The sequence below is a fragment of the Oryx dammah genome, unplaced genomic scaffold (genome assembly GCF_014754425.2).
Source record: "Oryx dammah isolate SB20612 unplaced genomic scaffold, SCBI_Odam_1.1 HiC_scaffold_26, whole genome shotgun sequence".
NCBI lineage: Eukaryota > Metazoa > Chordata > Mammalia > Artiodactyla > Bovidae > Oryx > Oryx dammah.
Genome location: NW_024070210.1, coordinates 43,781,507 through 43,797,922, shown reverse-complemented (window position 1 = coordinate 43,797,922; position 16,416 = coordinate 43,781,507). Strand labels below are relative to the sequence as shown.

Genomic DNA, 16,416 nt, shown 5'->3' with positions numbered 1-16,416 from the left:
TAAGGATAGGAATCTATATAGTAGAGAATGCATCTGCTTGTATAAATAGGTTTTATTTTTCAAATTTTTGGTTTTTTTTTTTTTTTGAGTTTACAGTTAGAACTTCCAAGTTATATAACTGACATACAAATAATGAATTTAATGAATTTTTATTTTGAAATTGCTTTTAAATGTATAATACATAAATTTTGCATGTTTTGTGTTGTGTTTTATCTGATATCACATTTTACTCAGTTTAATTCTTAATGTTGTGCTTGTAAATTCATTTTTACCATCTTTAAGTGATGGAGTGTCCATTTCAATTTGAAGATTTTCTTTTTTTTTTTTTTTGTAATTCCGTTTCATGTGTGTGTTTTGCATTTGTGACGATGTGGTGTTGTTTAAGTCTATAGAAGAACATGTGGAGCAGGTCAAACAAAACTGCGTAGCAGAAGATTGCCACATCAAGGTAGTGTTCCATGCTCTCAAATTTAGCTCATTCTTTAAAGTTCAAGGAGCTAACCCCGCATCTCTGATACTAACCATGATCTGCCCAGCTGGCTAACTAGTCAGAGTGCTCATTGCCCCCACACGCCTCAGTGGCGCAGGGTAGGAGATGCTCCACTGTGTCAGGCTTGAGCTCTCTTGCAGTTGGTTCTTCTCCTTGTTGCTTCCTGTCGCATCTTCACTTCTGTCCTTTTTCAAAATCTATTCTAAAGCATGATTGCTTTATGTTTCCTCCTTCTTGATTCTGGCTCTTGTTTCCTTCCTGTCACCTTTGACTCTAAGCATAACACTTTCGTCTCATCCATCTCCTTCATTCCTTTCTAACTGTTCTTCTCTCCAACTTCTTACTCCTATCTCATCACCCTTATTTAAAAATATTTCATTTCTTACGTGACTCCATTGTCTTTCTGTGTCTTTTTCTCTCACATTCTTGCTGCTGTATCTTTGTGCACTTTGGGAAGAGACAAGAGACACATTTTCTGTTATAAACACTAATGAAAATTATGTTAGCTAATCTTTTGTGACAGTTACTCAATATCCTGTAATCAAATAGAAATTTTGTAACTGGGGTGATTACAGGGCATCAGAGAATCAAAGCTAATTCCACATTTAATTATCAACACACTAAAATTACTGGTACCTTCTTTCTTGCTGCTGCTACATTTTCTTCTTGTCCTTTAAAGTTTTGTGGGATATACGTGTATCTTTATAAAGCTGTGCTGTGACAACTAAAACTGCTGACATGTGTCTTGTAGGTTGAAGCAGATCTGGGCTATCCAGGCGGAAAGGCAAAAATCATTCATAAGGAGTCGGATATGATCATGGCATTTTCCATTAATAAGGTAAATGCTTCAGTCATTATGAAGAATGTAGTACTTTGATTTAGTGAAATTGCTTAGTTATTGACTCTGCCTTTGCTTTATAGGCAAACTGTAATGAAATTGTTTTGGCTTCAACACATGATGTGCAAGAGCTCGATATTACTTCTCTACTGGCCTGTCAATCATACATATGGATTGGAGAAGACTATGACAGAGAATCCAAAAGGTTTGATTACCTTATGTAGTCAATTCATTTATTTATTTTTAACACCAAAAACATTTTGCACAGGGTATAGTAGTCAATTTTAAATATAGCTTTCTTCAAAGAGTCTATTAAATGGTTATGCTTGTGATTTGAATTGTCTTGAAAACTATGTGTGTCTCTCTCCCTTCATTTGAGAAGGAGACAAACATAATTGGTTTAGCTACCAATAAAAGGCTCTCCTTTACTTCAGTGTACAAAGTACTCCTACTTCTTCCGGTAGACCCTGAGCTATTCCTAGGGTTTGAGTCAGAATAATCCTCAAAGCCTAATGCTAATTACTGACATTTAACTCCAAAGAAATGTCAGAAATTTACACAGTGGTAAATAAATTTAGCTGATTTGGACAATTACTGTAAAAAGCAGAATATACAAATATATTAAGTAGACAGAGTCATATTTACTAATTTTCAGTGTTTCTTATCTCCTTATAAGCATACCTTTTTTTTTTTTTAAGATAAAAATGTAGACAGCCTTACTTTTCAGTAAAACTCTGGACACTGCACCAAGAGTGCAGGAACACTTTCCTATTTTGGGGTGTCTCCTCCACGTTTGCCCTCCCTCTTCTTTTCTCCAGACTCTTGGAAATTTTATGTACTGGGAATGGTGCCAGGATAGCCTCTTCCACTGTTGTGGTTCTCACTTGTTAGTATAGAATATAACTAAGTTGCAGTCATACTTCAAGATAGATGGAACTGTGTTATATAACAATTAAAAATTAACATTTTAATGTGATAACTAATACCTCACTCTAGGGAAACTTTTAACTCAGATTTCTTTAAAATGTATGAATTTTATAAATGGGTATCTGTACTTGAAGAGAACATACAATCTTTTTCTATACAGGATAAAAAGCCAATCTGTGTTAAATACTTCAAAACAAACATTTGCTGTAATTTGTACAACAACAAAATTCCCCCAAACATTTAACTTACATTTTGCCTAAATGCAAAAAGTTAACCAGTACTAAAATTGGCGATGATTAGGACTTGTACCTAAGTTTTCCTCATGGATATTTATTCATGTTTTTAAAATAAAGACTGTCCTTTGGGTAGATAAAAAGGTCTGTAATTGGAATTTGTGTTGAAAAATGGAACTTTCACAGTAACACACGAATGTTTTCCACAGTTCAGATGATATTGATTATCGTGGTTCCACTACAACTCTTTATCAACCCACTGCAACATCCTATTCAGCAAGTCAGGTGCATCCATCTTCATCTCTGCCATGGCTGGGCAGTGGACAGACTAGCACTGGAGCTAGTGTGGTATGTCATTTACTATTAGGTATGGTTTCTGGATATGGACTCGCTCAAAACTAGGTTTAAGTGACTCTGACATAGGAATGGTGGGCTGCAGATCTGAGCCCTGACCAGAAGTTAGTACACCACAGTGACGATAGCTAGCGTGCTGAGTTTGTCTCAGGTGCATGCTTTTTTTTTGTCATAACAACCTAGGTGATTTTCATTTTATAAATGAGCAAACTGAGAGGCACATGGTGGTAAACTGAGACAGAAAGGAATTCGTGTCTACTCTTTGTTTGAAAAGTGCACCAATAACATTGTTAATCATGGTAGTCAAGGGGTCCCATTCTCATGTTCTGCTCTGAAGAATCTGGAGATAGTTCTGATTGTCCTCAGGGACGGGCACTTGGAGGAGAGTTCCCTTTATCTCTAGATGAAGCTGCTCAGTGTCCTCACAGTCCACACAGACCAGGGCCAAGCCATCAAGTGACTGCTTCCCCAGCCTGTTCAGACAAGGGTCATGTATTTAGGGGGTCAGAAAATCCACAACAGGGTTTATTTTAGTAATAATCCAGTGTGAGAGAATAAATGTTATTAGAATTATAGAATTAGATGTGGCCTGAAGCATATCCTTCCTATCTCTTCTGTGATGCCACAATATAAATTCATTTTCATCTTTTTTTAAAGCTTATGAAAAGAAATCTCCATAATGTTAAAAGAATGACGTCACACCCAGTCCATCAGTACTGTAAGTGTTTTATTCATCATCAAAGAACTGTGAGTGGCTTCTACCATTTTGAAGCTGGCTTATAGAATTGGAAGTATTGGAACCCTTTCTTTAGCTTTATATCTTAAGGTTTTGCTTTTCCTCTTGTGTCTCAGATCTTACAGGTGCTCAGGATGGCAGTGTACGAATGTTTGAGTGGACACGACCTCAGCAGCTTGTCTGTTTCCGCCAAGCCGGCAATGCAAGAGTCACCAGATTATATTTTAATTCACAGGGCAACAAGGTTAGTTCTAGGGGGTTACTACTAAATTCATCGGAAAATAATTGTGGGTATATATGAATAAATGGCTAGTAAAGCTACATCTAAAAACAAATTCAGTCACTATAAATTTAAGCTTAGCAGGCAGTTTAGTTTTGGGGTGCTCCAAAATCACTTCAGATGTTGGTGGCAGCCATGAAAGTAAAAGACACTTGCTCCTTGGAAGAAAAGTTGTGATCAACCTACACAGCATATTAAAAAGCAGAGACTTCATTTTGCTGACAAAGGTCTGTCTAGTCAAGGCTATGGTTTTTCCAGTAGTCATATATAGATGTGAGAGTTGGACTATAAAGAAAGCTGAGCGCCAAAGAATTGATGCTTTTAAACTATGGTGTTGGAGAAGACTGTTTAGTGTCTCTTGGACTGCAAAGAAATCCAGCCAGTCCATGCTAAAGGAAACCAGTCTTGAATATTCATTGGAAGGACTGACGCTGAAACTCCAATACTTTGGCCACCTGATGGAAAGAACTGACTCATTTGAAAAGACCCTGATGCTGGGAAGGATTGAAGGTAGGAGGAGAAGGGGATGACAGAGGATGAGATGGTTGGATGGCATCACCAACTCGATAGACATGAGCTTGAGCAAGGTCTGGAAGTTGGCAATGGACAGGGAAGCCTGACTTGCTGCAGTCCATGGAGTCACAGAGGGTGGATACAAGTGAGCAACTGAACTGAGGCAGTTTGGTGTCTGTTTATATAGCCCTTTGGCTCTAATAAGAGCATAAATCCACAGAATTTTGTGTGGATCAATTAATTATCTACTTACAGATACACTAAATATTCTGTGATTGTAAAGAATTCTGTTTTTGTTGCATGTATTGATGGTGCCCCTGTGTGAAGTTAGGCACCTGAGAGAAACCAGGTTCCCCCCCCCCCAAATTATACTATAGAAATTTGGAGTAAAGCAGTGAAATAGGCATGGAAAAGCCTTTAAAAGGTGGCAGGATATTTGCAGTGCTTGGGGTTTCCTGAGACCAACCTAGACAGCATATTAAAAAGCAGAGACATTACTTTGCCAACAAAGGTCCATCTAGTCAAGGCTGTGGTTTTTCCAGTGGTCATGTGTGGATGTGAGAGTTGGACTGTGAAGAAAGCTGAGCACCGAAGAATTGATGCTTTTGAACTGTGGTGTTGGAGAAGACTCTTGAGAGTCCCTTGGACTGTAAGGAGATTCAACCAGTCCATCCTAAAGGAAATTAGTCCTGAATATTCATTGGAAGAACTGATGCTGAAGCTGAAACTCCAATACTTTGGCCACCTGATGCGAAGAACTGACTCATTGGAAAAGACCCTGAGCTAGGAAGGATTGAAGGCAGGAGGAGAAGGGGATGACAGAGGATGAGATGGCTGGATGGCATCACTGACTCGATGGACATGAGTTTGGGTAAACTCTGGGAGTTGACGATGGACAGGGAGGCCTGGCGTGCTGTGATTCATAGGGCTGCAATCTAGAGTCGGACACAACTGAGCGACTGAACTGACTGAGAACTACCGCAGCAGGAACATACATACAGGCAGGATGTTGGTAAAGTGGGACTGAGTTACTCTCCTCTTGATAAGTGGTTTTAACCTTGACCTGGCTACTCAGAAGCTGTGTTTAATATTCACACTATTCTTACAGTGTGGTGTTGCAGATGGAGAGGGTTTTCTGAGTATCTGGCAAGTAAACCAAACTTCGTCAAATCCTAAACCTTATATGGTAAGTATCACTCAGTATTCCCAGGGTACGTGCAGAGGCTGCCTTGTTTGTGAAGGGTTTCAGACAGCAAATGCCACTGGTAGATCTTTTGGAAAAGGGACCACTCTGCCAGGAACCGCAGCCCAGCACCCATCATTGTCCTCATTCTAGATCAGAATAACCAAAACTTTGGTTTTCACAGCCTCAACCATTGTATTTGAAAATTTTTAGGGGCCTTCCCTGTGTGTACTACTATTTAAGATACATTTTTATTATACTTTCATCCATTTTGAAATCTATAACTTCTTAATGGTAGAATTTTATAGTGATTCATTTTAGGTACTATAATAAGAACCAGACAGTTCCATGCATGCCAATTTGCTCCAGAATATTACTTACTAGATTTTAAAATAACCGATCCCCATAGGCGACTTCAACCATTAATCCAAATCCCATTTCAGTCATTTGATGATGCAGTTGAGCATGTCTGGAGATGGTTCTCTTAAATTAATACATATAGACTGTGTCATAAAATCTTTATAGAAGTGGAAGTGACCTTCAATCTACCCTCTGGTCCTTGTCATTTCTGTAATATACCAAAATAATTCCAAACAGAAAAATGTCTGTCTTATTTTAAATACCCTGCTCCTTCTCCTGACTCCTCACCTCCAAGTTTCTGTTCTTCCACACCTGATCCAAAAAGGAGAGTCATGTCTGTCTCAGTAAGTGGTTTGCTACAGCTCTGGAACATCTTCAGGCAGTCTTGGGCAACCTTAAACCTGTGTATTATTTTGAAGGACCACTTTTGACTTTGTTTTTTTATTATTGCTCTACCTGGAGTAAAGGCAGGGCCCATAGAGGTGGTTAAGGACACTAGATATCTATATTAAGGTTACAGTTTGACTTGAGTCCTTCAGGTCTAAGACTAGATGGGCATGTAGGAGTTGTTCCTCTTTGGATGGTGGCTGTTATGATTTAATATTATTAAAGCTTATTAAATGTATTTGAGATAAGCCCTAAAATTGCCTGGGCCCTTAATTAAATTGCTTGCTTAAATTCATGTACTTGTTTTATCCCTTTGTTACATAATCTTAAAAAAAGTTGGAGGTTTTTACTAGCTTGTTTGATATTAGCCAAATAATGTGAAGATGACAGCAAATCCTATCATTTACTCTTTATTCTAGATTTTTAAAACTGTCTACAGCTTTTGCATGTCGTAAATGATTAGCTGAGCTGTGTGTGTGTGTGTGCGTGCTGTACCACATCTTACTGGGTTCTGAGATAACAGCAGCTGCACTTCGTCCCCACAGAGCTGGCAGTGCCACAGTAAAGCCGCAAGTGACTTTGCATTTGTTACCTCTTCAAGTCTAGTTGCTACATCTGGACACTCCAATGACAATAGGTGGGTTGACAAAGATGCAAACCAGAAATAAGCCTATTTTAGGCAGAAAGGTACTCTTGCTAGAAAGTATGGATTTCTATATTTAGTCAGGTTTTTCAACCTCAGAAATACAAAAACTTTGTTACAAATTCTTTTGAGCAGTTTTCCTTATCAGAAACAGGCCAAAATTACTCCCAATGTAATCTACTAATAAGTATGTGGAATTCTTTGTAACTGGTATTAAATACTGGCAGATTTTTGAGACTCTGTAGCATTCTCAACATTTTCTTTGCCTTCAATTGTTTTCATTGGCAGCATGTGCCCATGAATGATACCCCTCATTTCCTTGTGGTGTTGATGCCCAGGGATAGAGAAGCATCTCTTCTACTCAGGAAATAATGTCTCATTTTCCCTGGAGTAATAATGGAAAAGAGAGAGGGCCAGGAGATGAGATGGGGACGAGTCAAGTGGGACCATGTGAGACACAGAACCCTATAGTTTGGAAAGGATAGACTCTTGGAAAAGATATATTCTCAGTCCTAACCTCTACCCTCATCCTAGTTGAGAATCACTGCTTTATAAATGTAAGTGAACCAAAAACCATAAGACTCAATAAGTGAAAATATTTGAGGTAAAGACATAGTTTATCCCAGTGATGACTTAGAACAACTTATCTATGATGTATTTTTATTAGAAATGTATGCCTCTGGGACACATTGATAACACCCGGAAACAGCCTCATTCATGGTGAGTCAACTCTTCGATTTTCATTATGCTATGACAGAGTGCTTTCCTGGTTTTAACTAGTAAGTTCAGTGTGTATAGTTTGTTCACAGGTTAAAAATGGAGAAATATATAGAATGAATAAAGTTCTAAAAGTTAACTGGAATGCTGGCTGGCTTGCTGAGGTAAATATGTATGGTCACAGAGATCCAGCTAGGCTAGAATAATCTTTGTGTTGTATTCCCTTCAGAAAATATAATATAGGGAGTGGTGCTACTAACAAGTCTTCCCAGATGGTGCCAGTGGTAAAGAACCCACCTGCCAATGCAGCAGTCACAGGAGACGAGAGTTCGATCCCTGGGTTGGGAAGATCCCCTGAAGGAGGTCATGGCAATCCACTCCAGTTTTCTTGCCTGTGGAATCCCACGGACAGAGGAGCCTGGTGGGCTTCAGTCCATATGGTCGCAGAGTCAAGGCTGTTGAAGGATTTAGTGGCAAAGTATTTATTGAGCTCAACAGAAATGAGATCATATTTTAAAGAATTAAACCTAACCATAAAATGAAAGTTAACCTTATGATGAATTAGAAGTATGAACAATGCCAATTGAACATTATTCCTTTTGTGACAGTGTTTCCAGATTGCCATCCAAAAGATCAGTTTTCCACACAATGCCACCAAAAATGCTCAAAGCTCTAGTAAGTTTTGAGTTAAACAAAGCTAGGGGGACTTAAAAAAAAAAAAAAGGATTTCTTTTACGATGAAGATGTATTATTTGAGAGATGTAATTTTCAATTTTGATTGAAAATTTCTTTTTTTAGTGAATAATTATTAACATCTTTTAAATTAAGGCTTTAATCATATTAGAATGCAGAGAGTCCCAGGAAGGATAGCTTCTTAATTTGTAGCTGGCAGTTTTCACACTAGTGTAGTTTTAATTACTTCGTTAAGAAGAATAGTTGTTTTACAATGTTAATTTCTGCTATATAGCAAAGAGATTCAGTTGTACCTACATTCTTTTCCATTATGGTTTATCACATGATATTAAATATTGTTCCCTGCGCTCTAGACAATTTTTGATGAGGCTTTATGTATGGACAGGGACTGTGAAAGGGTGAATACTTGTCATTGGTGGGTATTAGTAAAGACATCGAGTATCACTGAGAAGCTTGTTCTCCTCTGCATTTTGGCTTCTGCATTCTTAGGAGACAGTACAGCTTAGTTAGGGCTTAAACTTCCTGTGTATATGTGTGTTTTCATACTGAGGTTATGAATAAGAAGTTTTTTCTGTCAGTGCTTACAATCTTTTTACTTTGATCATGATTATAGAAATTTAGAAGGGAAACTGTGACAGTAGTTTCTGTATTACTGAAATCTGTATTTAAAAATTACCAGCAGTGCCAAAGTAGACATGGTTTGGGAAAGGCTCTTGATGCTTCTCTTCAGGTTTCACATGCCACGATCATGGTGCCACGGTGCTTCAGTATGCACCAAAACAGCAACTCCTCATATCTGGAGGCAGGAAAGGATACATCTGCATTTTTGACATCAGGCAGAGACAGCTAATGCACACATTCCAGGCGCATGACTCTGCTATTAAGGCACTGGCTCTTGACCCCTGTGAGGAGTATTTTACTACAGGTTCAGCAGAAGGTAACATCAAGGTGAGTCAGTATGAGAGATGTGCAAATGTGCTTTTATGTTTATCTTCTATCAAGGCTGATTGGGAAGGGGAACCAAAGCAAAAAACTCACCACCCTCTGTGCGAACACTGTCTGTCTCTTGCTTCCTTCCTTCTGTGTGGTTCTTGTTAGGACCTAGAAAACCAGATGAACTCAGCATACTCTCAGGTCATTAAAAAGCTTTAAAGAACTCTATGTGTTTAATTAACGCATGGAGTTTCTGGGAACCTCCTCCCCTCTCCCCATTTCTGTCTGTCTCCAGTCCCTGACTCTATTTTGCACAGTTGAGGTTTCCAGATGAGTGAAGCAGTACTGTTCTTTTATACTGCCCCAGGGCCAAAGCTTAGTATGTTAGGAATGTATTTAATTGAACTAGAGATGGGGTTATATATGGTTAATATGAAATAAGAGGATGTGAAAAAAAGGAATTTGAAAGAAGGTACAGGGAACTGTAAGGATTGTAAATGAGCCTTGTTGAGTAGTAGTATTTCTAATTAAATAAGCTGTTGGGAAGGAGGTAGTTGAGGGGGAAGTTTGGGCTTTACAGAGGTCATTTGGGCTGGGATAACACAAGTGAAGGCCATGTTTTTGAAAGTTTCTCATCTCTTTCTTAAAAGACTTACGCTTTTTGTTTTCACGTTTTCCTCTAAACTAGGTTTGGAGATTGACAGGCCATGGCCTAATTCATTCATTTAAAAATGAACACGCTAAACAGTCCATATTCAGGAACCTGGGGGCTGGAGTCATGCAGATCAACATCACCCAGGGCAACCGGATCTTCTCCTGTGGGGCAGACGGGACATTGAAAACCAGGGTTTTGCCCAGTGCTTTTAACATCCCTCATAGAATTCTTGACATTCTGTAGGCTTAAAGGTTGGGGCTTTATTTTTATAAACACTTTAGTTAAAAACACCCTGCAGAAATTATTAGGCATTTCTGCTTTCCAAGCAGTTGTTTACCCACTGAAAACAATACAGAGAATCTCTGTGTAGAATCTGATCGAAGGTGAGTGTTAGGCCGAGTTGTGCCTATGTGGGCTGGTAGAATGACTGTGCATGTAACCTTTTATCATGCTGACAATATTTAAATAAAGCAAAAACCTAGTATTGTATGAAGGTAGCTATTCTTTACAGCATTTAGCAAACCTGACTCAGAAAACAATCAAGGTTAGAAGTTAGCCTGTAACTAAGTTATAATAATGAGAAGACTTTTACACCAAATCTAGGAAGAAAATGTTGCTGTTTCAGGTTTTTCTTCCTATTCTTACCACTGATTGTAGCATGCCTGCAGTCTCCTTTGTTGAGTGAAGAACAGTCATAAAGAGTTTGAAGCTCCAGGTCACCAGAAACACTCTAAGCTTTGGAGCCGTGTTCAGTGACTAGTTCTCTGCTGTGAGAGGTTGTTCCCATTCTTTCCTGCTGAATATTTTTCCTGTAGTGTTTATACTGAGCTAGTACTGTAATTTGCAAATGAGTGCAAATTTAAATGCAATGTTTTCCTCACAGTTTGCACATTCACATTTTTTGGACTGCTAGTTTTTCTATTTAAATATTTGCCTTCATGTTAGGAATGTAATAGTTGGACATGACATATTTGTAGTTAACCAAACCATACCAAGTTAATACTTCTTTTTTTAGTCCAGTTTAGTACTTTTTCTTTTCACTATTCAAGGTCAAACACCCACAACATTTGAAGGCTATGTTGAAACTACACCAGTAGAGCATTTCATATCATAATTAAAATGAATGTTAGGCTTTTTGTGGCCAATTAATAGTTGATGAGATTGGTGATATTATTTATTATCACAGCCTATTGTATAAACTATGCAGAGTTAAATATTATTTGCTTGAAAAATATTAGCCAATGTTGTCATATTTTGATGTACTTCTTGGTTGTAACCAAAAATATGTTCTTGAAATATTGAAACCAGTGTCTGTGTGTTTAAATGTTTACCAGCAAATTGTCTCATCATGTTAATGAGAATGTTTAATGCCTGTGCAGTAAATAGTAAAATATAATGGCATCAAAGCACCTTCTCTGAAGGCAGTGTGGTATTTAGGCTGTGAAATACATATGTAAAAGAAAAATAAATGTTATTTGTTAGAGTTTTAACTCAGTTTGGTGTGGCATTCTTTGATAATATTTATAACAGTTGAGATCATTTTAATAAAACTTTGCTTAACTATTGGAAAATTCTTAAGATATTGGGCAGTTCATTCATTTACAAATATTTATGAGTGCCTTCTATATGAAAAGCCATTTTAGGAAACGGGATATAGAGGTGACCAGACAGAAGGCATGCAATGTTGGGATTCAGTAGGGTAAGAACTAACATTACTTTATCTTCTTGTTGATTGAAGTTAGAGTGCATTTTGGTGTCCACACTGGTGAAGGAACTAAGCTGGGGATAGTGCTCATGTAGAGGTGAAGAAAAGGGAGGATGCCTAAATATGTAGGAACACAAATGCGACAAAAATTGTAGGTATACACATACACTTACTGGGGCTTTCCCCAGTGGCTAAGCAGGTAAAGAATCTGCCTGCAACGCAGGAGACAAGTGTGTGATCCTTGGGTCAGGAAGATCCCCTGGAGGAGGAAATGGCAACCCGCTCCAGTATTCTTGCCTGGAAAATCCTAGGGACAAAGGAGTTTGGCGGGCGGCAGTTCATGGGGTCACAAAAGAGTCAGACATGACTGAGCATGCATCCATATACACTTACCACAGTTCTGCATACAGTAACTTCTATATGTTGCATTCTCTCCATCCCTGTATGTATCATACTAAAATAGTACCCGGTGATTTGGTCAATCTGTAAGGTAATAGAATTTTTCAAAATTGTAGATGGTTTACAATACTGTGTTAGGTGTGCAGTTGATGTATGGCAAAATCAATAAAATATTGTAAAGTAATTAGCCTCCAATTAAAATAAATAAATTTAAATTTTTTAAAAAGTGATTCAGTTATATATATATTTTCCAGTTCTTTTCCATTATATTTAATGCAGTTCTCTGTGCTATACAGTAAATCCTTGTTTATCTATTTTATATATAGGTGGTGTGTATCTGTTAATCCCATCCTCCTGATTTATCCCCCATACCACCTTTCTTTCCCCTTTGGTAACCTTAAGTTTGTTTTCTATGTCTGTAAGTCTATTTCTGTTTTGTAAATAAGTTCATTTGTATTATTTTTTTAGATTCCACATATAAATGATATCATTTATCTTTCTCTGAAGGTTTACTTAGTATGAAAATCTGAAGGTCTATCCATATTACTGCAAATGGCAGTATTTCATTCTTTTTAATGGCTGCATAGTATCCCATTGTATATGTATACCATATTTTCTTTATCCATTCATCTGTTGTAAACAGTGCTACAATGAACACTGGGTGCTTGTATTTCAAATTAGAGTTTTCATCTTTTCTGGATATATGCCCAGGAATGGGATTTCAGGATCATATATGCTAAATCTAGTTTTAGGGTTTTTTTGAGGAACCTCCATACTGTTTTCCATAATGGCTGCTGGAATTTACATTCCTGCCCAACAGTGTAGGAGGGTTCCCATTTCTCCATACCCGCTCCAGCTCTTATTGTTTGTAGATTTTTGATGTTGGCCATTCTGATCTGTGTAAACTGATACTACTCCTGGGCATATATCCAGAGAAGACTATAACTCAAAAAGGTTCATGCATCCCAGTGTGCATTGCAGCACTGTTTCACAACAGCCAGAACATGGAGGCAACCTAAATGTTCATGAAAAGATGGATAATGCAGCCATTAAAAAAATGCATTTGCAGCAACATGGATGGACCGAGAGATTGTTATACAGAATGAAGTCAGAGAAAGATAAATAGCATATGATATTGTTTTCATGAGGAGTCTAAAAAAGGATACAAATGAACTTATTTAACACAACAGAAGTAGAGTTACAGATGTAGTAAACAAACTTACGGTTACCGGGGGGTAAGGGAAGGCAGGGATAAATTGGAAGATTGGGACTGACATATAGGCAATACTATATATAAAATATCGGAGAAGACAGTGGCACCCACTCCAGTACTCTTGCCTAGAAAATCCCATGGATGGAGGAGCCAGGTGGGCTGCAGTCCATGGGGTCGCTAAGAGTCGGACATGACGGGGTGACTTCACTTCCACTTTTATTCATTAGAGAAGGAAATGGCAACCCACTCCAGTGTTCTTGCCTGGAGAATCCCAAGGACGGGGGAGCCTGGTGGGCTGCCGTCTGTGGGGTTGCATAGAGTCGGACACGACTGAAGCGACTTAGCAGCGTATATAAACCATAAGGACCAACTGTACCGTACAGAGAACTCTACTCAGTACTCTAATGGCCTATATGGGAAAAGAATCTAAAAAAGTAGATATATTTTACTTGTTCTGAAGTCTTATTTTGTCTGAAATTAACATAGCTCTTTTAGTTTTCTTCTGATTCATGTTTGCATAGTTTACCTTTCTCCATTTCTTTACTTTTAATCTGTGTCTTTACTGTAGGTGTTGGGTCTTGGGTTTTGTTGTGGTTGTTGTTGTCTTTTTTAAATCCTGTCTTTTACTGGTATGTTTAGATCATTTACATTTAAAGTGATTATTGAGAAGAAAATGGTAAATATTAATACAGCTATAACTGTTTTCTCTTTGTTGCACTTTAAAAAAATCTTTTCTGCCTTCTCTGATGTTAGTTGAGCATTTAATGTGATTCAACTTTATCTTCTATTATTAAATCTATTATACTTCTGTAAAACGAGTTTAAGTGGCTGCTCTAAAATTTTTCTTATACATTTGCCACAAATTTAAGTTACTTTCACCTAACAGTATACCGCTTCATAGATAGTACAGGTGCACTATACTGTTCACGGTGCCTCTCTGCCACTTCTGTAACATTGCTATCATTCACTTCCATTTTCCATCATCTTGGTACATTGTCTCTGTTATTACCTTTAACAGTTACGTATGGAAATCAATTATGAATAAAAAAATAAGATCTTACCTACATTTATTTTTTCTATTTCTTTTCCAATCTTTATGTAGATACAAGTTTCTGATCCATATAATTTTCTATCTCTTGAAGAACTTTAACCATTTCTTGCAAGGCAGACCTGTTAGTGAGATTTCCACAGTTTTTGCTGGTCTGAAAGACAAAAAAATCCAGCATAATTCTTTTCCTTGTTTTTTTCTTTCTTTTTTTTTTTTTTTTTTTTTTTCTTCTTTTTTCTCTGTACCACATGGCTGGTGGGATTTTAGTTCCATGACCAGGGATTGAACTCAGGCCATAGCAGTGAAAACATCAATGCTAGAGCCCCCAAAACAAACCCATGAGGCATTGTTTTTATTGTTAAATAGATTTCAAAATCCCTGTTTTATAGATAAGACAGTTGAGACTCAAACTCTGCAGTGTAAGAATTCAAATGAGTTTCTCTCCTCAGTTCAAACCCACATAGCCCTGCATTGTTTTGTAAATATTGCCCTCAGTTCAGTTCAGTCGCTCATCATGTCTGATTCCTTGCGACCCCATGAATTGCAGCACGCCAGGCCTCCCTGTCCATCACCAACTCCCGGAGTTCACTCAAACTCGTGTCCATCAAGTCGGCGATGCCATCCAGCCATCTCATCCTCTGTTGTCCCCTTCTCCTGCCCTCAATCCCTCCCAGCATCAGAGTCTTTGTGAGTCAATGAGTCAACTCTTTGCATGAGGTGGCCAAAGTATTGGAGTTTCAGTTTTAGCATCAGTCCTTCCAATGAACACCCAGGACTGATCTCCTTTAGATTCATGGACCTAACATTCCAGGTTCCTATGCAATATTTCTCTTTACATCATTGGACCTTGCTTTTATCACCAGTCACATCCACAACTGGGTATTGTTTTTGCTTTGGCTCCATCCCTTCATTCTTTCTGGTTATTTCTCCACTGATCTCCAGTAGCATATTGGGCACCTACCGACCTGGGGAGTTCCTCTTTCAGTATCCTATCATTTTGCCTTTTCATACTGTTCATGGGGTTCTCAAGGCAAGAATACTGAAGTGGTTTGCCATTCCCTTCTCCAGTGGACCACATTCTGTCAGACCTCTCCACCATGACCTGTCTGTCTTGGGTGGCCCCACACGGCATAGCTTAGTTTCATTGAGTTAGACAAGGCTGTGCTCTGTGTGATCAGATTGACTAGTTTTCTGTGAGTATGGTTTCAGTGTGTCTGCCCTCTGATGCCCTCTCACAACACCTGGGTTTCTCTACAGATAATCTAAATACTTCACACAGATTCCCACGGACTCAGAGAAATACATGGTAGGCATATTACTGATACTAGATATGTCTTTGGACTTCATGGTGGATTCTTCAACTTAAGCTACACACACACACATACACACACACACCCACACCCACCCACACCCACACCCACCACTCTTAAGGGAATTAAGAGTATGCAGGCTGACACAAAGAGTTAGAGGAAATAAGCTTGTGAGAGACTCTTTTCCTTTAGGGACTGGATAACTGCCTCAGGCTACCTGTATAGTCTGTCAGTCATGCAGTTGTGTCCAACTCTTTGCGACCCCATGAACTGCAGCACGCTAGGCTTCCATGTCCAGCCCCTTTGATGAGACCAGGGATCTGATTAGTTGGGTGTCTGGCATATAAAGCACCGGGGGAAGTCACAGAGCGAACAAGACTAAGAAGTTTGCCTCAGGCATATTCCACGCAAATTCAAACCTAGGAAGCTAGCTTTGGCTAAGGCTCTGTTTGACCCAGGAACCTGACGTGGGCAGGAATAGTGCTGTAACCTTGTGGACACTACCTGTAAGTATAATGGCACCACATTTGCTTAGGGGCACCTGTAAGTCACAAGGCTTAGGGAGCTGTGAATGATAACCACTGTTCTTAGGACCTGTCCTGCGGCAGGTATTGCACACCTTGGACTTTTCAGATGGCCAACTGCACAGGTAAATTTTCCAACACACACTGGAAGGAACAACAAAAAGCACATAATACTACACTCAGGGCAAAAGACTCAAGATCTGTAATTCTTGAAGGAATACCAGTCAAAGGGACAAGGAGACATCAGATCCACCAGGCAAGTTAGGTGTTGTCAC

General features: G+C 38.6%; 1 protein-coding gene across 2 annotated transcripts in view; it reads left to right on the top strand.

The window, feature by feature from the left end:
- DMXL2 (Dmx like 2) overlaps nt 1-11,436 on the top strand; it is a 177,333-nt gene extending 165,897 nt beyond the window's left edge. The window contains exons 34-44 of one of the 2 annotated variants that reach the window (XM_040226515.1): nt 386-448; nt 1,242-1,328; nt 1,412-1,533; nt 2,698-2,836; nt 3,500-3,560; nt 3,695-3,822; nt 5,480-5,557; nt 6,847-6,938; nt 7,612-7,664; nt 9,085-9,302; nt 9,976-11,436. In XM_040226515.1, the coding sequence (XP_040082449.1) occupies nt 386-448; nt 1,242-1,328; nt 1,412-1,533; nt 2,698-2,836; nt 3,500-3,560; nt 3,695-3,822; nt 5,480-5,557; nt 6,847-6,938; nt 7,612-7,664; nt 9,085-9,302; nt 9,976-10,185 (1,251 nt within the window). In that variant the 3' untranslated portion in view covers nt 10,186-11,436. The remainder of the gene's footprint in view (nt 1-385; nt 449-1,241; nt 1,329-1,411; nt 1,534-2,697; nt 2,837-3,499; nt 3,561-3,694; nt 3,823-5,479; nt 5,558-6,846; nt 6,939-7,611; nt 7,665-9,084; nt 9,303-9,975) is intronic. The other variant, XM_040226516.1, reaches the window with a different exon arrangement.
- The last annotated feature ends 4,980 nt before the right edge of the window (nt 11,437-16,416 follow it).